At 41.5% G+C, this 25792-nt stretch overlaps 1 protein-coding gene across 13 annotated transcripts in view; it reads right to left on the bottom strand.

The window, feature by feature from the left end:
- The window catches only part of M6 (neuronal membrane glycoprotein M6), a 47529-nt gene that overhangs the window by 4998 nt on the left and 16739 nt on the right, over nucleotides 1-25792 (bottom strand). For 4 of the 13 annotated variants that reach the window (XM_022834388.2, XM_022834391.2, XM_022834389.2 and 1 more), the window contains 2 exons: nucleotides 1031-1187; nucleotides 127-141 (listed from right to left, as the gene is read on the bottom strand). In XM_022834388.2, the coding sequence (XP_022690123.1) occupies nucleotides 127-141; nucleotides 1031-1187 (172 nt within the window). Of the gene's footprint in view, nucleotides 1-126; nucleotides 142-1030; nucleotides 1188-2829; nucleotides 2873-3847; nucleotides 4170-4236; nucleotides 4255-12241; nucleotides 12276-15831; nucleotides 16570-19380; nucleotides 19708-19898; nucleotides 20013-25792 lie in introns of those variants that run through there. The other 9 variants (XM_022834392.2, XM_022834384.2, XM_022834386.2 and 6 more) reach the window with 9 other exon arrangements.

Genomic DNA, 25792 nt, shown 5'->3' with positions numbered 1-25792 from the left:
TCACGCGTGGGTTGACAGCTACATTTTAAACTCTGTAGGAGAATCAATGCTCATCTTCGGTACAGCTGACATTTTTTGAAAAATGTCTTGCTTTCTTGACCTGAAACCTAGACAAACGCAACTCACCTGACGTGTGTCGTTCTACCGGTTGGCCAGCGTGGAGTGGGATGCAAGGGGATCAAGTTAAGCGGACGAAGTCGACAAAATAGAGAAAATGTAACGACGCAAGATCACAAAAGAACAACCGCACGAATTCTAAGGTTTAGACAGCGGTGCGATAGGCTGTGTGCGTATGTGTAATTGTGTGTATGTGTATGTGTGCGTGCAGAGCGGCAGCTTGAAAACGCAGGATAAAAGAATGAAGAAAAAGTACAATCTAAGCCATTGAGGAAATTGCAAGAGGCAAAAAATTGACACATTTGCGTTGGCTCATTTTGATAAAGAAGCCTGTTCTATAATAAATCTAGTTAATAGAATGATTCGATTTTCAGCAAGACGATGGTGAGTCGGAAGTGCCTAGTGGCTTAACTGTTTAATGCTTTTATTGTTAAAAAGATTTACAGGAGTTATTGTTATTATGGACGACAGGTGTTCTAGTTAGATCTATGGTCGTATATTAGATTTGTGCTTATTCATACCCTGTAGAGATAAATTTTGAACGCAGACGTTAGTGTTAGGCTCTTCTGAAGCTAGTTTATCAAATAAAATATTTCGACCAATACTCAACGACTCTATAAGGTTCAAAGATACATTTCGAATCCAGCAACTACCTCTATCTCGACGAACGTACACGAGGTGTCTACCTCATGTTTCCCAATCAAATATCCTATACAAATTTATGGGAATACAGACCGAAATTGATCGTGATAGAATTTATCTATGCTAGCGGTTTATAATGCTATTAGGCATCGAAATGCGTAATAACATTGTTTGCTAGTGAAATACAATAGCGATAGAAAAAAGCTTCGAAATTATTCTTGTCACTATTTCGATATTGCGCAAAAACGGAGAGAGAAAAGAAACAGCGTACCCCAACATCCGGTACTGGAACACGACTTCGAACATTTTGATCGTTGCAGTGAGTCCACGGTGCATCGCAAACAGGAACACGCCAACCCCCGCGCAGCACATGAGCGTTGCGATTAAGGTCGCAAATGGCATCCGACCCATACAACCACAGCAGCATCCTGCGATTATAAACAAATAGAACGACAGATATACGCAACGATCGAAAACAGGTTACACTTCGATACAGCATACTTTTTATCAAAGCCAGTCAATTTGATTATCCACACAATGCAAACATTTTTCACGCACTTTTCGGTGTTTAAAGGCAAGTACTTAATAGGTGTTTAGATATAACACATTTAGTCTGTCAACTATGAAAGCTACAAAAGAAGTCACATAATAAGTGGTCAACAGACAGAGGTCAAACGGCCAGAATAAGTGGGTTTCGCTGAATTGTTTTCAAAAGTACTTTGTTGGTTAGGTTACTCGAACATTGAAGCACGAATAAGATATAGATTCATATACTATTCATAGAAAAATTCAACTTTAAAGGAACATACCGCCGCTCATGACATATTGGCCTCAAGATCGTTTGACGAACTGTCATTTAACACGACTGCAGATATTAAATGCTTCGGCGATGGCATTATTTAGTAAGTAATAAATTGATATTGCTTCTAAGGCTTTTTCTAGGACTAGTTCGTGACTAAACGCGGAATCCACTGCTGAGAACCATTAGGATCTCCAATGTGATCGATCGGCCGACCCCAACGTGTTACATGCGTTTCCCTACGTACTAGAAAGCATAAGAACTGAATACTCTAGAATTTAGCAATTGTAGTTTCTGGCTACATTTCTTAAATCTTTCCCAGACTCTTTTCGCCTAGCGACATACATATACTATTTGCCGTTCAACGTATATATAAGGGGAAGAGCTCGATGAGCTGGGATCGTGAGAGAGAAATTTGTCAAATTTGTACAATAATCATTTAACCCCTTTGTCCCAGATAGGGTCAATCTGTTTGAACAGCCTTCAATCTGCAAGAATAGATTTGTACAATGAACGGTGGTACACAGACTCAAAGCTAGCGCTAATAAGCATTGAACATAACAGATAATAACATATTTTTTTTTTTTATTATGTAATCGTCGCCACATAAACGTGCTTGTATTGCTGTTAATGATGATCCAACAGGGAAACAAGGATAAATGTTCACCACGGAGCTTCAGTTTACTTCAGCATAGCAGTATTGAGACCCCGCTTCTATCTTGGTATTATATTTCTATACGCGATTTCTATTTCTGCGAATTGCTCGTCACACCAGGACCGATTTCGTGATTTTATTATGAATAATACGCTGTACAGTCAGAGTGAAGAGCCAGCAATGCATTTTAACGCCTCTTTCTATTATCGACGAATCTACATAAAGCTGAATCTCAATTCGACCCTTCGAGGTACACTGACGTCTAGCTAAATCGTATTCATTATAGCAGTATATAATATAGGTTCAGATAGTTCAAACGGACCTGACTCATGACGAGTCAGGTCCGCGTCTAATTTTAAGGGCTGTTATACAATGAAGATAGGTTTTTGGTCGATATCGTTACGGGTACAGCAACGTAATCTGTTTAGTTAACGTATAGCGTGTGTCTGCAGATCCCGACAGGGCAGCCTTAAACTACAGGTCAGTATGATAATACGACAAAGTAATATACACCCGATATCTTATTACGTGAAGGCGGCATCAACCAACAATGTTAACTAGAAAAAAAGCAGCACTTGAGAAATTTTCTTGCCTTGACAACAACAATAAGTCTTACCACACCGGAGGCACGGACGGATGTGCATCTCGCACAAAAGCGATTCGTCACTACGAGATGCACAATAGTCTGCGTCCTTTTTTTCGGCGGTTAGGGTTTGCAATGGCAGGCAAAATACGTTATTTAGATAAGTCACTCTGACCGATTTCTGCTATAGTAAAGTTAGGATCGTCGCAAATTACTTTGACTTGAACAGACGTCACGACGACTTTTGTTGCTGGACCTGTCAGGCGCTGTTATTTGAGTCGGACTTTGAGTGTCGTCACCTTCCACTTAGCCATTGTCAAGTGGACGAACACTCATCATTTCGTTTGGTGCCGTGCACGTGGCATCGTCAACAAAAGCTGAACTGCCCGTAAAAGCATTGGATTCACGCGCTAATACCAGGGATAGCCCTTTGAACCTCGGTGGTAATGCGTCCGTAGTATGGGGCGAAGGGGGCAAGAACACACAAAGCAGACGCTTCGGCTATTTCGCATTGCGTTTCCTTGCCACTCGAAGGTGGCAATTTCATGACTAGTCGCAATTTCGTCTGTTCCCTCATCACTAAATACACAGGTCCTACACGAAAAAAAAAACACATCAAGCGTATGACGTCTGCGGAGTTAACTGGGTTGAGATGATGAACGCTTACCTACAAATTGTAGAACATAACTGAAGCGTGTTAATTAAGCAATTTGATTTTTTGTTTTATGATGACAACGACAGCGGTACTCGTTACAATAGCACGAGGACCATTCCGGGCACGTAACTACAACGAAGTTACAACGAAGCTGAGGGGATGTTTAGCTTATCACGCTTTAACTTGCTTCGAGGCATTTAGCGTACAAACGAACAAGGCTGTTACAGTGGTAACTTGTCCGATTCGATAGAGAAGTTTTTAGAAACAAAACGCATATGTAGGCGACTCTGTCTGAGCGCAAGGAACAACAAAACATTTCAAAATTATCGAATAACGTATTATCACATTCAGACATGGACTACTTATTGCGATAGGGTTTCAATTACAGATTTTTACGTTTTGATGGAGGATATTCCGATACGAACATCCTGTTTTGGCTTTCACCTTGAAAACACCGTCGCTGCCAAATCCTGTCACGGTATCCTGATTGATACTGTGGGCTATTCAGTCGTACACGGTTATCTCTCTTCTACGATTCGAAACAGACAACGTCGTTCTTGAAAACAAAGAACTGTGGACCACGTTTACCGAACTGTCGTTACATTTAACTAACTGTGTCACGCAGAGATTGGCCTCTCAAAGCAGTGACTAATTCGTTAATAGACATCGTAGTGTCTACCCGTACAGCGGCGTTTGTTCGATGACCATTGAAAAGCTTATGATGTCGCTTCCGTTCCGCTCAGCGTTACCCGATTGTCGAACAGTTACTCAGCCAGCTTACTTACAACGATCGTAGCGCCATCTTGCGCGTTTATCGATTGTGCTTGATCACAGATAATCGTTACATCTTGTGCTGCTACTGGTAACGTTTGCAGTCGATCAGAAAGTCAGTCGCCGGGGTAACTCTGCGGTATTTCGTTCAGCATTTCTAGAACTAGTTGACATCGAAATAGGCACAAACCGCAGCCGTCTAACGTATGGTAAACTGCGCGGACACGATCGAATCGATTCAATGTACGCACTTTTCATTTCTTTCTATTTTCTACCGTTTGAGTGCTCGCAGCTTGCATGTCCATATCTGCCTGTCTCATAGTCGTCCTTTCTACCCCAGCAACATCATAGCCATACCATTAAATACCACATCTGTTCGGGCTGCTTTTGTTTTTGGGAAGATGCCAGTATCGTGTGTAAGAATCGGTAGCATGTTCTTTATTCGACCTCACGCAGACTCCCGTATTAGTTGAAATATATTGTAATGGTTATCAGTGGACGTAGTACGCTGTGTGGCGTCACCACGTTGATCTATGCGTACACGTGCACTAATATTATAAAATATTTCCAATAATTATGCAATTTAAAAAAATAGATCATTAGGGCAAACACGCTCACTCTATTTAGGGTGGATGGGTTATTATGCTTTATTCCACTCACTTACGGTGACCGTAAGTCGGCCGATACTGCCATGGTGTCAGTGTCAATTTGTTTATTTGCTAATCAATGTGAAATCTATGGGCTTGTTCGAGGAGGGCTTTGCAGGCCGAGATCTAGCCACTCGAAATAACCACGGACGTAAAAGGACGCATTCACCTTTGCTGGTCTATTGGCAGTAAAGCCATGTTTTCAAAACAAGGCAAGTCTGCTCTACGATAAGGTAAATGTATTTCATTTAGAACACTTATAATGTTTACTTAGATTATACGACATACTAGTTCATCTCATTGTTAATGCTCGTTTGTAGTAATACAATCGTTGAACTATAACTTTAGTATTCAATAGCATTTAGCTACAGGTGGGCATAAAACCACCGCCTACTGTTTTGCTGGCTGACAAAGAGTCTTTATAGAAATAGTTTTTATCTTATGCATTCTAATTACTGCCCCGCAAATAAAATAAGATAGTTGGAAAGCATCGTTTCAAAGTGGGTGTCCTGTTAATACTGATAAATGTCTGTTCAGCAGAGATCCTAGGAAGTGATAGTATTTGGTCTAATGATTCGATTAATACGTTTAGAAACGTTTCTTTTTTTTTTTTGGGAAATTAGAAACTGTTTTTGTTTTAGACTTTTAACAAACGAATTTATTAATGAGACCGTGCGGTTAGCGTGAAAATATTCAAACAAAAAAGAAAAAGATGCAATCCTTAAGCAGCGATTAAAGTGCCTGCCGCTCGGACGATTTCTTGGTCTGGACGCGAACGTGACCTTGAATAAATTGGTTTCACAAACCTTCATGTAATACGTGAAACACTTATGTACTTGGCTGAATAGCGAAGCCTACCTAATAATTTATAGATTATAGACTATTATGGCCTAAAGGTACTACCACTGATACGTTGTCTTAACCATCATGTGCAAAGGGTAAATAAAAATATAACAACATTTTGTTTATTTTATACAGGATTTATACAAAGTTATATATATGTAAAGACAGAGAGAGAGAGAGTCTATTGTTTTCCCATCGAGCACCGAAGTAAATGGGCACATCTTAACATAACACATAACTTCATTGATAAATATTTATAGCTTTCTGTCTCCATTTAAAGCACCCATCGGCCGTGTATTGCAACGAACGTAACCTATATTCAAGTGTATTCAGATCGCGCTGCGTTCCCCATGAATATCAGGCACTCAAGGAAACACGTTCTTCCCCCCCAAAAAGTGTATTTGATACGGGTACCGCTGTGTGGTCTACTATTGCCACAAATTATTGAAAAGTATTCGAACTATGTCACGAAGCACCGCGACGTTACTTAAGTATAATCACAGGTAAAAGTATATATGAAAAAAATGATCTATGATCCGAAATTTTGCAAAAAGGTTAAAACTAGGCTAGGATAAAAACTAGGCTATAATAAGGAGGAGAGATCTACAACATTTAGTTACAGATGGTGAAGACGATTATCAACTTTAAGTTAGCGCATGTTAATCACTCGTTGCGGAACTAGAATACGCAGATTTCGTGCGTAGGGCGCAATATCAAACTTTTAATCCATTTTGCAGATTAATTACAATTTATCAAGTAACTAAAGGTTTTATGCATACTTAACTTAATATGACTGTATCTGAAAGACGCTTTAAATGAATAATGTTTAGGACAATAGCCTTTTTAAGATAACAGCAGTTTGACACAATTTTTTCGTCCTGAACCAAATTTTTTGACGTTATCCGATAAAACGAATCAACGTCACTAGAACCGTTGAATGAGTCGCTTTTAACTACTAATTACTAGGAAGTGGACTCCTGTGTTAGGCTCAGTATATTTCTAGCGAAGGCCTTGATGTGGGGACGAGCCCATCAATGAAACCCTTTATCGTTTCTAGCAGTGCCCCCAACACTACCCCAGTGTTGCGACCACTAATACTGTTGTGTCGAATCTGTGTTAAAATTTAGGAAATGTTTGATATTAAGTATAAATCGCTGCGATTTAATGTCCCCTCCGAATCGACTGCTGTATAAGTAAAGCACCTGCCGTTCTAGGGGGCTTCGATATGAAAGTCTGTTACTTTTCCTATTGCAGCAAGTAGGTAGCATAGCGTAGCAAATGTCAACTGGTCAGCCCCAGAAGAACAAGTGTACACCATCAGAAACAGCGTAAAAGGAAGCTTAATATTTCTATTTTTTTTTTTTTTAGTAAATATTTGTATGCTCTTCTCATGACGCGTCTGAAAACGTTTGCGCGTAAGGTATGAGTTTTTTGAATAATCATAATTTTCCTACTCTGTATCAAAGAGTTAGTCCCGATGGCACGCTGCCAGCTAGAAAAGTAGTGTAGTAGGGCTAAAATTTGAGAGTGGCCGTTCATGAAAAAACAGGGGCAGACATAGAAATCTAATATGATACATAGTCGCTGATTACGGGGCTAGATCGTTTGGCAAGATCTTTTTCGATGTGGGCTGTGAAATCGATTTACTATGCCGCATGTCGGCAACACCTGCGAAAGCTGCACTGCTCGTACCCAAGCTACGTTCTTTGACTTGAATGAAATTCCAGCATTGACCGTTCCGTCCGAAAACACGTAAAAAAATTTGTTGCTTAATACATGAAACGTACGATGCTCCCAATACCGATGACCAAAAATATATTTAATAATTGTTAAGGACAACAGGTGTGATCAATTATCCTTCTAACAAGCGTATTAGAATGACACCATGAAAAATTTGATAATCAGTCAATAAAATTGTCTTCCCTTAGTCGTAATCTCATACATAGGCTGTTCTAGCAATCAAGAGATTGGTTCTCAAATCTCACTGATATTTACTGATTACTTCGTTTCAGTGTTTTATCGGATATTAGTTTAGTATTCTGTTATCTAGGTCGTCTTTATTTTGGCCCATGCGGTTCTATAATATTTGGATCTGCTTACTTCTCACTGTAGCGTTGCCGTTCATCTAGTACCTTAATCCGTTTCTGTCGACGGAATTTCTACAAAACCGCGTCGCTGCTCGGTGGCTCAGCGGGGTAATCGATTAGCAAACAGAGTATTTTGTCTTGTCATGCAGACTCACGAAATCGCACGTACAGCGCACAGACATTCATAGCGGCTTCCTAGGTTATGCTAACAACCATGGAAGGTAATGGCACTTCTATGACAGGTCTGTTCGATAGTTCTTTAGGAGACATACGAATCTGAGCAATAACCAATATGGCCGACTGTACATGCTAATAATATTGACGATGACGATGCCTAATATTGCCGTAGCCTCATACGGCGACGTACCTTACATTGGTGCTGTCTATGAACTCTGGCAAACATGCGTCTCCTAACCGAATAATTGCAATGAATGCAGGACTATTCAGAAGTCTATAATAGACAGAAGCTCAACAACAAGTACTTAGACTACTCTACTACTCGTGGTTGCGGTAGCCACTTGCGTAGACCTAACCCTGTTCCTCTACTGTCTAAGGTTACCGTTTTGGTAGACATGGATTTGGCAGACAGATAAGAAGACAAACAGCTACCTGATACATTCACACTATAATGCAATATAATAAAAGTAATTCAGACACGTTAAATATGGTTACTTGGAAATTAGCGAGAGGTAAGCATCAGATGAGTCCCGCCATCCAGAGCGTGCCCTAACCTTGCCAAGAGACAGATAATAAACGGAAACCGCCTATCTATATCCCTACATAGGGTCGTAAAGGAATGTATTATTACTAAGAAGCACACATGCGTGTGAATAGACGCTATATGTTATTGAAAAACATACGAACCCTGTACGGGATGGGGCGAAAACAGTACAATATCAATTAAAAATTGTCTCAAGACGCCTCAAGAAAGGCACTTTTCTTGTCGCAAAAACAGAACGTTTCGTCCCTCGCTAAACGAGATCTGTTATTAGCGTTTTCTGGTGCGAAGCTTGGCATCGTTCGAATTAATCGTACAGATGCTTTCAAAACTAATCTTTACTTAAATACAATGAAAATTACAGTGCATAATATTATAAAATCTCCATTTATATGTTTATCTAGTAGGCCAAGCAGAGCGAGCCTTTTTGTACCTTTTTTTTTTACTTTGCTGATAACCATAGGCAAGTCAACCCGAACATTTTAATATAATCGAACGGTATGAATCCTGACACACAATAAATCTATATTTGAAACAGACAGAGATTGACAGGGCTTCAACCTGATACATCCTACTTAAGTCTAATCATTTGACTCAGCTTCCTGCTTGATGTTGACACCAGTACTTGGAAGACACAGGCTTGTGTTATTACTTGACTACTGCCAGTGGCCGCCTAAATAAAAGTAACAATAACAGTAGTAACATCAATTACTATGTGGCTTCTAATAGTTAATACTGCCACTATCATTATTACTGATTAACAGTAGCAGTATCACAGACATACTATTAGAAACGAACGATACATAGATAGCTAGCTCTCTTTTTTTCTACAATTTACACTTTTGTCAAAAGCTCACTTTACCCTTGAGTTATGAGTCACTTGAATGACTAACCGACCATCGCAGAAGTCGCTGAAGTCCATGTTTGTCACACCTGGACGGTAGGTGCCATTACTATAAACGGACGGCAAATGCAGATGGTAAGGAAGAAAAACGTTTTGGTGCTAGCTGGAGAGTTGTAACAGTACTTTGCTTCTCGTGCCTCTAGCCTGAGCGAATCGGTAAGTGGACTATTAATTGCAACTTCCTTTTCCCTTTTCTTTCGTATAAACAGGACTAAATGCACAAAACATTCGAAATAAAAACCAGTCGAAATAATAAGCAAACAAGTACACCGGCTGTGTCGTCCTTATGCAACCAATCGACTTTTAAATTTCGATATGTATACCATATTGCAATGCTGTCATGCAATACTGTCACTATCGTCGCCGTCGTTGTTGGCCTGACTGGTCCTGTCGTGGACAGACAGCGCAACAGGTACCTTGTTGCCACAACGTACATATGATCCACGGACAACGATGATGATTCTAGATGATTTAGACTTTCTTGCTGCTCCTATGATCTTACTTCTTTACTAACATGTATACGTGAAGTTGGCAGTAACATGTCTATGTTTAATTGATCGTGTCCCTGCTTCCGTTGTCTCCTGCGACCATAATAATGCTGCAAGTTGTGTGCGCGTTTATAGCCATGCTAGAGTATGTGCCAGACGACTACTTCGAACACGATAGTCAGACGAGCGGATGGCTCTTGGGGCTTCTGTATGAGCAAAACGTCGTCCCGCGCCACCGGCTCGCGCAGATCACGGTCCGCACCCTTCGACCCGGCCAAGCAGGGCCAACTGGCTGGGCTACGGTAAAACTGGTGCCGATTCATTGTTATAACAACAACAGCAGCAACACGGAGACGGCAGCAACATCAGCATTAGTGAGAGAACCCGCCAAACGTAGTTGCAAAGGATACCAGCGGCTGAAGGTTTGTATGCCTGAGAAATAAGTGAACTCACGAAAACGGATGAGACGATAGGCCGACGATCAGATCGAAATAAACTGAGACGTCATGGCATAGTCTGTGTCTATTTACGTTTCCATTACACGTAAGGCGTCACAGTGGCTTGCAGTAACCTCATAGGTGACACGCCAGCGACTATTCGATTTTCTACTTTTTTCCTGCCGATGCACCATCTCCAGAGATGATGCATGTCACTCCCTGTATAAGCAAGCGAGTTTACAACAACGACGCAAAAGGCTCCGCCGGTACTTCCTCAGCATCCGCACATTACGAGGGCCGGACAGATACCGCGGAAATCAATACTTTAAATACTACTTTCTCATAGATATACCTATATTTTAATATCTCCTTCATTAACCTCAAATTAACTGTCATTTACGCCTAGTTTTCATTCGTGCTTTGCCGTTTATCGAGATAGTGAGTCGTTATTTCTTTACTTAAGCACAGCCGAAAACCTATACACTGGAGTTATTAATCTGGAATGATTCACAGTGGCCACTTACGATGCTCTCATTTGTAAATTGTATGTTGGGGTTTTCTTTGAGGTTTTCTTTAACTTTCTTCTGATTAACTAATGTTCTGAGTTTTCATGAAATTTTCAATCCAAAGACAAAAGCACAGTGCACTGCACCATATGTAGAAGTATTTCCTAGGAGAAACCTCCCATCTTATTTGTCTGCGTGCCATTTTGCAGACGTAGCACTGTTTTCCCTGATCATAATTTGACGGCTTATAAATTCAATGTAACATAAGTGCGATGGAAACGTTTTGGGGAGTATGGGTATAGTCGTTGACTCGACTGCTAGCTTAGATAAGCACCTGCCCTTTGCATTTATTTTATCCAGCGCCGCTGTATGTTTATGTTAACTAATAAAAAAACAATCGAACTTTGATAGCTACTTCTGCTGGCGTATTTCCCGTTTCTTGTCAGTAGGAAGATACAACAATTGTTTTTGTCTGTCTGCATGCGGCAGTACTCACCCTAGCATCTACCCTAAAACAAAAACTAACACAAATACAGCTCTCATATAAAAATCATTGTGGGAATGTTTGGCGACGAGCGCAACAACTCTCGTAAAACTATCGTTCAGCCATCAGACTATTCGGCTTTCGAAGGATAGTTGTAACGCATCGCTACCTTCCATTTCAACCACGTAACGGTACTAGTGCTGGGGCCTGTGACCGTATCGCTTTCGAAGGCCGGAACGTTGATGCCTATCGGACGACGAAAACGTCTATGGCACAGAAGACCACTCCGGAGTCAAATAAGCTAAAAAAGAAAAAGATGTAACACATCGTCTACCGTGACTTTATTTACGCCTTGCCTGGCTAGAGCTTTTTCCGTTCATTCGTCCTGCACTATTAGTCTCCTAATAGAACTATACCATGCCTAGATACATGTAAACACAACTCGACAAGTGACGGTAGCCATCTCCTGTTTATATTACTGCTGGTAGTGTTTTCTATTTAGTTATATTCAAATGTTTGTGTGCGTCGAAAGCAAATCCATTGTATAACCGCACGCATACATAGACAGCGGGAACGATACTAGCGTGCTTAATAAAGACATTTTTACACTTGGGCTGTCATATTCAGAGACTGTTCAGTTATCGATGCATTTAACTGAAATGTGCAGGCAAACGTTAGGAGACAACATCATAGTCTCGGCCAGCCATGGGTCTATAGGGGCAAAACGAATAAATTTGTTTTCAGAGTTATAATTTTTGCCGTAATAGCATTCGTAAGCAATCAGCACTTAAATAAATAGCCGTGTAAGCAGCTTTTACATACGAGCGGAGCCGGTGCCGTCGGCGGCCATAGATGTCAACGTATTATACGTGTTTGCTGTCGATATATAAGTCTGTTGAACTTACTCGGACGTTCGTGCGGCATCAGATCGCCAAGACGATGGCATCCGAATCGTGCCTAAATGCCGTAGCCGGTACGTTTCTTCCTCCGTTGTGATACACCGTATTTATTATCCTACTCTGATGAACACACCTTCATAGTAATAACAGTTGTCTTACGACTACAATCGCGTAACTAACGGCCTAGTCGCGACGGCGTATTGTCGAAGGAATAAGTCGTGTTGAAGTCACTAAGCGACCAGCAAGCACGAACTCGCTGTATAAAAGCTGACGTGTTCAGAGACAATTCACCTCGAATAAACAACTACTGAACAAAACGATTTATTTAAATAAACGCATCAATACTAATGGACGTTTCTTGATGGGACAGCGTGCCCAGGACGGAAAAGGATTCCTATTAAATGAACTATGAAGCTATCCGTTATCGTTCAGATCCGCGTCATTGTAACATGTTACATTTGTACACTGTTTATCCTCTTCCACTCGATAAACGATTAGCAGTCTTTGTTCGACTTAAAAGTTGATTCCAAGTCCATTTCTTCCTCCGACCGACCTTCGACAATTGGAATTGGTTACAGTCATCAAGCAAAGCACCGATCGATTTGCCCTAATAATTACATGCGGCATTTCGTGGCAGATAGCGAATTTAGATTTAGCCTGTGCTTCGTGAATTGAGATAGACGATTGGCGACTTGACGAAAAGGCAAGCTAAGGCAGCTTCGATGTTAGGTCCGAGAACTACTTCGTCTATCTGTACTATCCAGTTTCCATTCTAGCTAAACAGAAAGTAACAGCTCTTCTGAAACAAGCAAACTGGTCGGTATCACAGCTGCAACGATTGTTACAACTGATAATCCAGTTAGTGTCATCTGGATAGACGGCCAGGCCGTCGGGCGCGCACGCTTCTAACGTCTGGACATTCAGCCGTTTCAGCTGGAGAAGCAGCACTATGTATGCGTGTGACTTTGACAGTCGGGCTTGTCATGGCATTCGGCACAATCGCTGCCGGTCCAGACAGAGAAGAGCTTTTGAAAAAAAGCCTTTCCCTATTTTCAAAGCCCTTTCCGTTTATCGGCGGACGGGCCAATCGCCGCGAAAGTAACAGTAACAGCAGCATTCTAAAAAGCTTGCAAGGCAAACCGTACAAACGTAACTTAAATTCAACACACTATTGATACGAGGATTATTCATTCACATGAGGTTTATTGGGCTTCCACATACTATCACTACAACTATTACTACCATGTAGACCGCGACCTAATACAGACAAGCCTAACACATGATCTGCAGCTACAGGTGTTTAGAGCGACCAACTATAGGTACAGCCATTGTTGACCAAGCGTATATTGTTTAGCTAACCCTGACATCCGTACAGAACATCTAGTCCGTCAAATGGCAGATTAATTGCTAGGTCAGTCAATTAGCTAGCGAACGCAAGAGTCAGAGATAAAAAGACAGAAAAACATGAGCAATAACAATGAACGGCGATTTGCACCTGCGTGCAACGTCGGTTTATAGGCCCGTTCGACTACCAGTACCGTTCCACGAATTGAGCAGTTTCGACTCATGTAGCAGAACAGCGTAGGCTTCTCGACGTCCGGAAGGTCCATTGCCCATGGTTGTGTCACGACAATAACTGTCAATTTTCCTTGTTGTTGTCCATTGTCGACAGAAAGATCATTTCGATACGTTAGCATCGTCTTCAACTGCTGTAAGCGCACCATTCAGTTTTTCGGCGAACCGCAACAATCTAAAGGGTTCGCGTATGTCATTGTGACAATTCCTCAAGTCGCAACGTTTTGGAAGCGCTGTAAAGAGGTTTGAGGGCAAATACTTGGGCGGGCGTGTGATTTACGCTGGCGTTTTTTTGCGGCGTCCCTTCCATTTCTTTCGCTCGTATATCTGTTGCGACTGGCCAAAATCTAAACTTCGAGGTATACCTTAGCAACACCAAGCAGTCATGATCGAGGAGCGTTGACAAGGTGCAATTGCCGATACGCGATGCCGACCGCCGGATAAGTTGATGACGATAAGGAGGTCGCGCATCTTTTTTCTTTATGGCGTTTGGTGGCGAGCTGCCACTGCTATTTAAGTTAGCTACGTAAGAAACCGGAAGTGTTGTGCCTTGGAACATGCTTGGGCCTAGCACCAGACGCTATGGCAATCATATATGCGAATAGCAATATCGACTTAAATCGGCACCGTCCGAGATCAGACGGGAACCTTTCGTCATTGCCGTCGCACCGCAGACAAGTAGATGTTGTTCCCATTGTGGGCACTTGGCCGTAGAATCAAGCTGACCAGCAGCCACTGGGTAGGCCGCAGCAGACAAACATCTCCCTCTGATATTTCGAATAACGAGATGCGGCAACTAGCACACTACAGCTTCAACAAAAAGAAGCAATTTTTGTCACTTTGAGCTAGTCTCTCAAGGCGACGTGTTTTTCATTGGTTAATTCGGCCATTTCTGCTGCTCTGGTGCGTTCGTTGCGAAATTCCCAACCCCGCGACAAGTCTCTACGCGAGGTGACGCTTTTATACCATCGACCTGCTGTTGTTGTTATGTGGATCAGTTTGCCTCTAAGACAATGCGATAAGTGGCTTCTATAGCTGGCATTCAGCTTTCCGACTACTACAGTTACTGGAACGGCGTGCCGTCATCGGTTCCGTAATGTTACCACTGCTGTTATTGGTAAAACGCTACCAGATTAGCTATTCAGCTTTGTGTCAAGTAGACATTGAGGGATGATTCATGTGAGAGTCCGGAGATAACAGAGAGCAGAAAATAGAGTTTGTCGTTGTTAGCCAGCACCGGCGTTGTTTGCTGCAGTGCCATTAGCGCTCGAATTAAGCGTTTGAAATTCAGGTATCAAAAAATAAGCGAAATTATTGTTTTAATTTCCAACCAGATCTGAACGCTAGCGACGTATCGGTGATAAAACTGATAAGAAAATACCTGATAAAAGAAAAAAATGAGTCCCATGGTCGACACAATTGTGACGACCACTTACCCTACTACTTCGTCTGGCCTACGCTATTCCGTGACGTCGGTACTTTGGTAAATGATTTCCTTGCATATGATTTCATCGCATTTTATCTAACATAAATAGTCTACTTGAACCGGCTATTTTTGTGCTAAAATGTATATGTGAAACATTAGTAAAATATGCTAAATAATTTCACGCACACCTTGTAGGCCAAAACTATCTATTCATAAGCGCCAAAATCTCATAAACGCACACAATGATAGGTACCAAAAGATTGTTATTATATAAAGAATGTAATTATATAATAATTACATCAGATGTTTGATTTTTGCCCAAAAAAAATGTTGCCAATTTTTTGCGTGAGCAGATTTCTCAAAGTGAACACTTTAACACCTGAGGAGGAACACGATGGAGGCTCGCGCAAATATATCATTGGCTCCTCTTATGTTTACCTCGAGCGATCAAGGTTATTTCTTCTAGCCATTCTAGAACTATCAGACTATTTCAATACAAGTGTGATAAAAAAAAACACAGCCTGGTATTTTTCGAAAAGTGTTATTTTGTCACATGCATGAGTAGGCAAATCGTGAGAACTAAGTAGAGGAGTACCTTGACAGCGCCATCGACGTGACTCACCCAATCCGCGTTGTCTCTCTGAAGGATCAACATTTGGTTGATCCTTCAGAGACCAAAACGAAGTCTCGTTAACTTCTTCCCAATTTGTTGCTTCGCGTAGCGGTTGTATTCGCTGCTGCTGTCGACGAAGAAACACTGTTTTTCGCATGTTTATATTTTTCAATTTACACGTTATAAACGTCAAAGCTGGACTTCCTAATCGATAAAATATCACCGCATCAATGCTTTCTTCTATGGAACAGCCGAAGGGTACAGCTCTTCAGCTGATGGCTTCAAAACAGCATTGGCCTCATCATTACACAACAGTATAACCTCTACAATGCCACTACTTAGCATGTACTATTAACGTGTAAGATCTAACATTTTCATTAGCGCGTTTTTCTCCCACTGTCAACTTTGCGCTCATCTGTCAATTCGGCACATACTTTATCTGGATATGTGTACGAGATTCTTCATCAATACTGTCAGAAAATAGGTCGAGTAATTTCTCTATAGGCGAATGTTCAAGCAAGACGAGAATGCACTCCGTACACGAAGGGCTAGAAGCATTTAGCCATGCTACCAACTATTCTATCAGAGATGACTCTTATTCGATCTGGCGTTTGATCATAAATTGTGCAGACTGCACCCTTCCATGACGATGCCTGCGAAAGCGGAAATGGTTACATTGTTTGATAGAAACATGTTGCAGGCCATCCGCAAGAGTTGAAAATGTGTGAAGCCTATTCACATGACAGAACTGCCCACGATAATGTAGAAGTAAACAAAGGTGGCAACGCGTAGAAAGTGTTTATGTCGACGTGACGGTCAACGGACGCACAATTGACTGCGGACTGCGTTTGCACGAACGTGCTACAAATGTTCATTAGAATATTTTTCTCGTGAACGTCATCCAGCATTTGGATAATAGATACTGCTAAATAGGAACAATACCGGAAGACGCATGGGTCGCTGAAGAACAGATGACACGTGATACGGTATATGGACATCCATGACAATTCCGAAACCAAGTACACGGTAGATTGCAGGACAGGCGTTAAATGTCGAATTTTTTTTTTTTCACGTTCTAGTCATCTATGTGAGTGTGCGTGGTTCGACATAAGCCACTTGTATTGTGCAGCTGCATTGAAAACGTGTTTAGCAAGTAACTATATAGCTTAAAGAAGCTAATAAGTAAGTGTGATAGGATGCCCTCATTCCTTGCAAGCGCAGTTTCCTTATTGTATCTGCCGTTCTACAGCGAAGGCTGTTTTCTCTAAGTTGTCATTTAAGGCATAGGAAGCGACCGCTTCCAGGGGCACGGAGGCGAAATGAATAACGATGCAAGGAAAAAGGCGGCTATACACAGTCGCTCGTGTGTATATATTCGTTTGGCCTTCTTACGGCAGATCTCCAGGGAGACAATCTATTTTGCTTTGTATTTTGTACTATAAGTATACAGGAGTAATACGGTATAGAAGACGATATCAAGAAGAACCTGGTAAAATTCCGCGCGAGTAACAATTTCTAGTTCGTCCCCAGACGCCTTGTTCTGAGCGACCTTCCTCAGCGTCAGCGCCCCTGAACAAAGGTCGCAAGCAGCGGTGCTTTCTGTTCTCAAGTGAATAGAACGTAATCAGTTTGACTGAAAGATGCACAAGGCTTGGCAAACGTATGAAGACTTTTCCAAATAAACTTTTCTTGGTAATGACAGATACAGCGGAGTCCTTTAAACGTACTTGGTAGATCTGGCGTGAAGTGTGTGTCATTGGAGTTAGAATGCGATACAGAGTCAGATTTGATTATAGAAGGGCTCCAGCTAAAATAGATAACGCTAGATATAGTGATTTGCTTCCAACACGAAAAGTTGACACTGGGCTCATTATTTGGTCGGTTTTAGTGGTGATACATACATACATACATACGCATATGCCAGCCTTTTATCTGATTTCCATCGCGACTTTTGTCTCGTTCAGGGAAGCCAAGGCACGGTACGTGTTCACGTGATAGCGCAATATTCCACGTGACACATATTCCATTGGACAAGTAAGAACAAGATGATTGGTAAACTGTTTTCGATAATTCCAAGGCCATTTCATCGACAGAAGAAAAAGCTCTTGGCTCTTCGTGAGCATAAACTGTAACGAGTCAAAAATCGAACTTCACGAACGATGCACTAATGTTTGATATAACGGGTTCACATTAAATCCGTTCCTTGTATAGGTCAGTTGTTGTTTGTTCCTGTTGTATTCGTTGTCCTGAACGTACGATCTTAAAAGCTCAATACTTCTTTTGATTCCATCATTGAGGCTAATTGATACGAATCACTTCGAGCAACAGAACGTATCAACGGATAAAACCTGTGATATTCGCATATGATGGCTGTCTAATTAGCGAGTATATCGTTGATAGTTACACTGTACCTATGGCGATTTAAGCTGTTTGACCTAATGCGAAGATGAAGACTGATTCGCTTATTAGATCGATATTTTCCGTGACAAAAATGAATGGGATTAGATGACAAACGGTACTCAACCAATTCGAAATAGGAGCGAGATGAGACAAGCAAGACAGCCACACAAAATGTCGCTTCGGATATCAAGTAAATCTTCTTCTTAACATAGAGCGGTTGTGATGAGTTACGCCATCCACGCCTTGTCTCCGATAACTTTTCTCCAATTTTATCCAACAACGATAGTAGTGACAAAAAACAAGAATCTGTAATATCGTAATCCATAGATATATACTTGTATTAGTTACCTTATCTTGTTGTTGGTACAGCTTCATTATGCGCGTCCACGTGACCGTTCTTCGAAAAAAAAAAGCGGAACTTCCAAAATTCCTTCCCATACAAAAATATTTTTTTGTGTTTTTCATTCAACCATCGGACCAATAATCCAATAGGATCATTGTAATCGCCATTTCTATTACGATTACTATTATTATATTATCAAAAGAAACGAAAAGGGTCCCGTCTCGTGTCTTGCTGATATCTATTGTTGTCCGAACAAAAACCTAATTTCACAGAGAAGACATGCACTCAGCACGCCTGCGGTAACACTTGGTGTCCAGCACACTCCATCGATCTATCGTTTTGGCCTGCAATCCGAATATCCGTACATATTTCTATTGTTATTCTTAACGCCCCTTAAGAAACACAAACGCCTATATGCTATTGTTTCTGTATCCTGTAACTTCATCGAAGGAACATAGGACGAAAGATCTTATCTTGTTCTTGTATTTCGCCATACGAGCTGTCCCCGTATGCTTCGAGTTTTGTATCCGGCATCACCATTCGATATTTAACCAGACGGCTGGTTGGCTTCCAGCACCAAACGAACCGTGTATCTATGCCTGGGTTCGAACCTGAGGACAACATGTCCCTGAGATCACCATTGAGCTATCCCTACCATACCAATACAGCCATAACTATGAAAGAGAAAATCTACATTAAGAGAAAATTGATCAGTTGATGGAAGAGTGGCCATTTTTTGAGAAATAGGGTTGCTTCTGAGCTCTCATTCTAATGTTGAAAGAACTTACCAAATGAAGATGCGGTGATGACAGCGGCGAGAGAGATCACCACTGGCTGCAATGTGCTACGTATGTCATTGCTCATTAACGATTCATATTTACCCGGGAATATTAGAACACGCCGACGCGTTCCCTTACCCGTTTTCAGTCATAGCATCGTTCTAGGTTTTAGTTGTTGTTCGCTGACGGTAACATCAGGAAGGCATTTTCTCTATACGTCGCCTCTTGCGCTCCCTGTTTGCTTGTACTGTATATCGGTTGTCAGGTATACGATATACAACTAGCGTGCACGAACGATCGAGTATCCGTTTCGTATTCTTTGCTCTGCGTTGCTTCCTTCATTGAAAAAAAAAAAGATGTACTGTAGTCGACTGATGACCGCGGGTAAATAATGCGCGCCACTTTATTCGTATTTATGATAGATCGTATACAATCGACAATGGAGAAGGATTGTAGAAGATATCCACCGAAGGGGAACGTCAAAGTTGACAAGGAAAAAACATAGAACAAAGTGCGAGGCGAATTACCTTATTTTTGTCAGCTTGCGCCGCCTGTTTCCATGGTCAAAGCTGAACTGATGTGGAAACCCCGCCTACACATTTAGCTTTGCGAGCGGCGGCGGCGGCGGCGGCGGCGGTGGCGGCAGCAACAACAAAAATCACAACGTCTTCCCACTTCAGAAGAAACAGCATGCTATTGTATGCGCCGTTAGTACGATACAGTGATCACCGTTCCTTCTACATGTAACAACTGGAGTGCGATGCGGCCATCATTCTGGCCGCTTCGCAGTATGCGTCACGTTTCAGGAGTCTTGCGGCCCAATAAAAGCCGAATTAAACGAAAACAATATGATCTGCTTCAACATAAATGCAACGAGCGAGACCCGAACAAAACGCAGAACGACACGAATTTTTTCGAATCCCCCAACCCCCATCAATGAACAATAAGACGAACGTGCCGTCAACGCCATCATACCAATCATTATTGTGCCTGTTATCACCTGATTTACTATCAAGGCGTGTGTAACTTCTCTGAAACGCTACAATGGTCATGTCCTAGTACATACATATTTGTCTGTATAAGGCTGGCCTGTCTATAATCTTTTGCGAACGAAAAATCTGTGAGACAAATCGACTACTAGTTAGATGTGCACAGGGGAAAAGCGCCAGTGATATTCTTTTTTACAGGTCCATACGCTAAACTTGTTGTCGGGGGAGCCATGCAGCAGCTATATTGCATATACATAAAATTAAGACAGACCGGCTTTTTAAAGTTACGCAGCTTACTAAAGTCTATTGCATGATACATGTGCGCTTCCTACAAACAACTGGCCATGTATTTATTACTTAATTGAGCATAAATACGTTGGCTTATCCTATAAAGAACTGTTATTGAAGAGGAGAGTGGGGGGGGGGGGGGTAGTCCCTTTTATAGGGCATGTAAAAAACTTTTAGAATTTAGTCCACCTTTTCAAAGCACTATCCGAGCGTTGATTTCCTACACTTTGTGATTCAATTCTCTGCCTCTGTCATTATTATTTCCACGTTGTAACGCCACTCTGTTTCTGGCAATTTTCGAAAATTGTTACAGCAGAATACAGGAAACGACCGGGATACGAAACACAGAAAAGGAATATATTGTTGTTACACGATTATTGTTAACGTCGTCATCACTAGGTCACAGATGATCGCTACCACTTTTTCGGCTTTTCCTAATTGCCGCCAGATCGTTAGCTGCTACCGTCGATCCAGTGTCTACCCCGACGAGTAGCACACAGTAACAGACCGTTGTCTGTCTTTGTATGCTATCCACCCTGGCGTTTATCATCGCGTACGATCCTACTGAACGCCGCTTGTTTTATCAACTTCCAAAGTTCCAAAGGCAACTATCTCTTGAAAGTTGCGATAAGCAATGCCAATTAAGATGATAATAACATTGAATATATGAACAGGCTTAGCACGAAGAACTGGAGTAGTAAGCATGCGATGGGAAGATCGAAGTGAAAACACCCGTCTGAAGGTGCAGCGTTGCCATGAACAGATATCCAATGATGCTACAAGGTTTTAGATCAAAGCTAAGCCTATAATCACCTTGAAAACCAATATGTTCTGAAAAAACAGACGACGATCCAATGCGATATATTCTCTTTGCCTCTATTTTCCCGTGTTACCGATGGCCAACGGCAACTTAAGACTGAACAGCAATAGCTAATTTAAATAGCCACCTTGGTAGTGTTTGGGGTTTTCTTTTAGTAAAAAGTTCTACAAGGCGCTTAGTTAAACAAACGTATTGAAGAGTATCATGGAATGACCCCCTCCTCGAAGGTCCCCAAGGCCAACCTCCATACATCGTTCCATGAGTGGATTTATTCGATGGCTGTATAAGTTGCCAAACCCTAAAAAAGTCCCAGTAACATTAATATCGCTACTTACAATCAGGCTCAAAGGTAACAGGCCAGGTAGTATTACAGTTGTGTCTTTTGTGTTACATATGATTGTTGGAAGTGCTGTTGTTGTTCGCGAGCGTGACGCTACGGTTACGGCGCTAAGAAAATCTTTCTCTCGGCTTTGGCATGCCGTTTTCACACTATCTTGCTCTACATTTCCGACACGTTCATTCGTTTCGATATAACGGTCAGTTGTATAGATCTAGCAGCCAGATTACTGGCCCAGTAACAAATGCTGCAAATCATTGCGAGCAGACCACCTCTTGCCCAGGTGCAATTAGCCCAAGTATAAGCGGTGCTAGTCGAAAAAGTATCACTCATTTTCTTTCGGTCATATTTAAGACCGCTATCTTCTGTTCTCCGCAATTCGCCCGTTATTTTTTCGTACCTATATTTGCATCGGCGTAGCGATAAGGACAATTACGGTACGGATGATGACGGCAGACGATAGGAATGATGGAAGCAACAAGCAGGCATCAATCAGCGTTATTGTTATTATTTATGCCTTTCTACTTTTTTTTTTTATGTGAGCGTAGTCGATATTTTTCCGTGGCTAAAAGATGAGAAAATCTTAATACTAAAACTATTAGACCTACCAAGCATATCTATTTTGTGTACACTATTATCTATTACTATTATTATGAATGAATATATTTGATTCGCTTCCTTTACAGTCTAATTCATTTTAGGTACGGATGGGGTCACTTGAACAATTCAGTAGCTACTGATGAAGATTTCAGCCTGCTGACTACTAGGCACACATACACAAAAAACTATAGACCATCTCAAAGTGCCCCAAATATTTTTGGGGAAGACACGTCATTGTTTGCACACTTACGACAAATAATAGCCCCCACTTTCATTACTGATGCTTGTACTCAGTCACAAAAGATCACACCTTTTTCACATTTATGACTCTCACATATTTATGGCTTTCAAACGTAATGTTGATTAGTTGTAGAGCCGAGCCGACATCGGACCAGTTGCACGAGTAGATAGAGAACGTACTTATAGAAACGAATTTTCCACCAGCCGCCAATAGCGGAACGCTGCATAGGGCCCACAATCCAATTCGTTTAGATTCATGCTAGACGGTAGCACAGAAAATTTCACATAAAAAATTCACTCAACTCAGTTCATCGCTGATTGCCTCACATTGCCCGGTGCAGCCATTTTTATTTTATAATTTTTCAATTTTGTTTCTATTCAAGCCTGCGATGAAACCAACAAACGTATACAAATTCGTTCATTCGTTTCTCGTATGTGGAAATCAGAGATCGAACTATCGCTACTAATAGCGAATAGTTGATGGTAAACGGTAGATGCAAACGTAGTTATCGTTGTTGTAGACAAGAAATTTGTTTCCGATTAATGCATCATAGTTTAATATGGCGAGCGTATTTTACGGGAATCAATACGGAGCAAACGGACAGCGTAGCGTGGTTTACAGTCATCGCTGAGAGAGTCAGCACAGGACCAGATAATCATATGCAAGTCATATCTATATGTGTCAGTTGAGACGCGGAGCTGCCGAAAAGCTCTTCTAGTGAACTGAACAATCAGCGGATGAATGGAACGACAGCGGACGGTGATAGCTCGACGCAGTCCCATGCTGTCATTATACCCCAGTCCCATTCCTAAACAAGGCCGCGGATTTCTAATTAAGGCTCCAATGATTTTGTTAAATTTCGCCTATTCACGAAGCCCGCGCTAGAATAGGCCCGAATAATAACGTTCCTTGACTGAAATTTTCTTCATGTCTTCTAGCGTTGGCAGGGAGGCAGAAGAATGAAATAGCGTGTGATTCGTCACCGGCAAGTCACAAATCTCGAAGCAGAATACCCAACAAGATCCTCGTATGTGATTACAGTGAATCTATGTGCTTATTAGCGTTGTCTGCCGATGGTAAGAAACGGGAATTTTGCCATTTCGAGTTCTCTCATTTGCTAGAGGCTAACACCAGGAGACAGATGTGCTTTTATTTGTAGCTGTTTTTAATTACATGCCACTAGACATGTCATTCTACCTCATGACATCTTCATTATTTCCACATAGCGAATCAATAATAATGGGAACCGGTTGTTATGTAGCATGGGTATAGTAAAACCTAATACATGTGTTGCCAACAAAATATGGCTGAGTTCTTACATGACTCGGGAATCACCTGTTCCCAAGGGGATTTAGTTCACGGAACTTATAACTACGCCGACCCAAATGATACGCCTTAAACCTACTGCATTCCTAATATTGCTCGAATGTAACGTCAAGTTCGTCGTACCGGTATTGGCATAAACGTGTTCGAAGTACTAAGCAAAAATCAGGAGTCAAACCTCAGAGGTAATGTTTGCAGTGCCCATTAGCAAAGCAAGCAATAGGTGTCAGGGGTAGCTTTGTTTTAGAAGAAGCCTTAACATAAAGCCGGTTTGATTCATAGAATCTACATCGAGGCATGTGTAGCACACCCTGGTCACATATATATATATTATATATATATATATATATATATATATATGGTATAATCGTTTCCCTAACGATATTCTGTATTCGTTTAACTGCATTATATCTTCATCCTGTAACTACCGCTTATGCGCAGCCAATGCCCTCCATAGTGCATCCCTGTAAACTGATCGTCCAGAAAGCCGTATCAAAGCAGTGCTGCTGAAAGGATAACGGAAAAAAAACGCTGGGAAGAGTTACATTGAAGCGCAAACAAGCCAGGAATACAGGCAAATACCTCTCGTTTGAACGAATATGAAGTCAACTAGTAACACGAAAACGAGGACAGTCAACGGCTGATGCAGCCGCTGAGCATAGCATCAGCGGCCCTTCACTAATAACAGCAACGACAGTAGCAGTAACTGGATCGGGGAACCGTGAGGGAAGTAGAACGATATGATAAAGGTCTGGTTCTTCACTTCTGTTCGAATGTCAGCTGAAGTCTCTTACTTATCAGTTGAACTCTTCCGCTGACGGGCAGCGCCTATGCAACAAGCCTCGAATCAATCGCACTAGCCAGTTATCCAGTCAATCACCCGCTTTACTTTTAAATAACTCTAATCGCTTCCGGCGCTGATTTTATCACGACGACATAATAGAAGCCATATGTCGCTTCGTACACGTCGGTTACCAAATGATTAACGCACCGAGACTTCGGATTGGTTCTTATTGCGAAGGTTATAGCATAACGATTTATTTCTACGGTGTTTATGATTATTTTAGTAGACTTTCGTAACGGGTGTAAAATATAAAACGCAGTATTGAAATGAAATAGGACAGAAAAGTTACCTAAGTCGCTTTTGCTTTCGCGTTCATCGTTACATGCCACAGGCGACGACAATTTTTTTGTTTTAAAGAGGGTTTTTTTTTCTCTAAATTTATATAGTTCTCTGCATTATAGATTGTACAGTAGCATTTTTTTTGTAACGTCTATGCCACTTTGTCAAAATGTTTATTATCATAAACAAATTTCTCCAGCATTCGAACCTATTTTTTCATTGCAATGAATTGCCTACGGTAAAGAATATTCGTAGCTCCAGAAGACAACACGACCTGTAATATTAGCAAACAGACTTTGGTCATTCAAGTAATTATCTGGCCAGTTGTTCTGTTTCTCGATAAAAATTATAGTGATGATCCCATGATGAGTTTGCATCACCGGCAAAAACGACTCAGGGTTTACTACGAAGTGGAAGACAAGCAAGACCCGACCATCAGGCACCCGCAAAGATTCACGGCCAGCGGCTAAACTGGACTGCGCGCCCCAACAGCATCTCTGACGACAACAGCTCTCCGTTTAAATATATATATTGAAGAGCCTTTCAAAATACGGCGGGATGACCAACGCCTTTTGTTTCCTCTCCTACTCGCAGTCAGTTGTAAAGCAGTACTTCCCATATTTCAATGCCTTCGCCACACTCCTGACCGAGAAAAGTAACACTGGCTGAACGATCATGGCCAAAGTTTACCACCCCAAAA

Source organism: Varroa jacobsoni, unplaced genomic scaffold, assembly GCF_002532875.2.
Source record: "Varroa jacobsoni isolate VJ856 unplaced genomic scaffold, vjacob_1.0 scaffold_523, whole genome shotgun sequence".
NCBI classification, from domain to species: domain Eukaryota; kingdom Metazoa; phylum Arthropoda; class Arachnida; order Mesostigmata; family Varroidae; genus Varroa; species Varroa jacobsoni.
The sequence above is the reverse complement of the archived record's forward strand: the minus strand, read 5'-3'. Positions and strand labels throughout refer to the sequence as shown.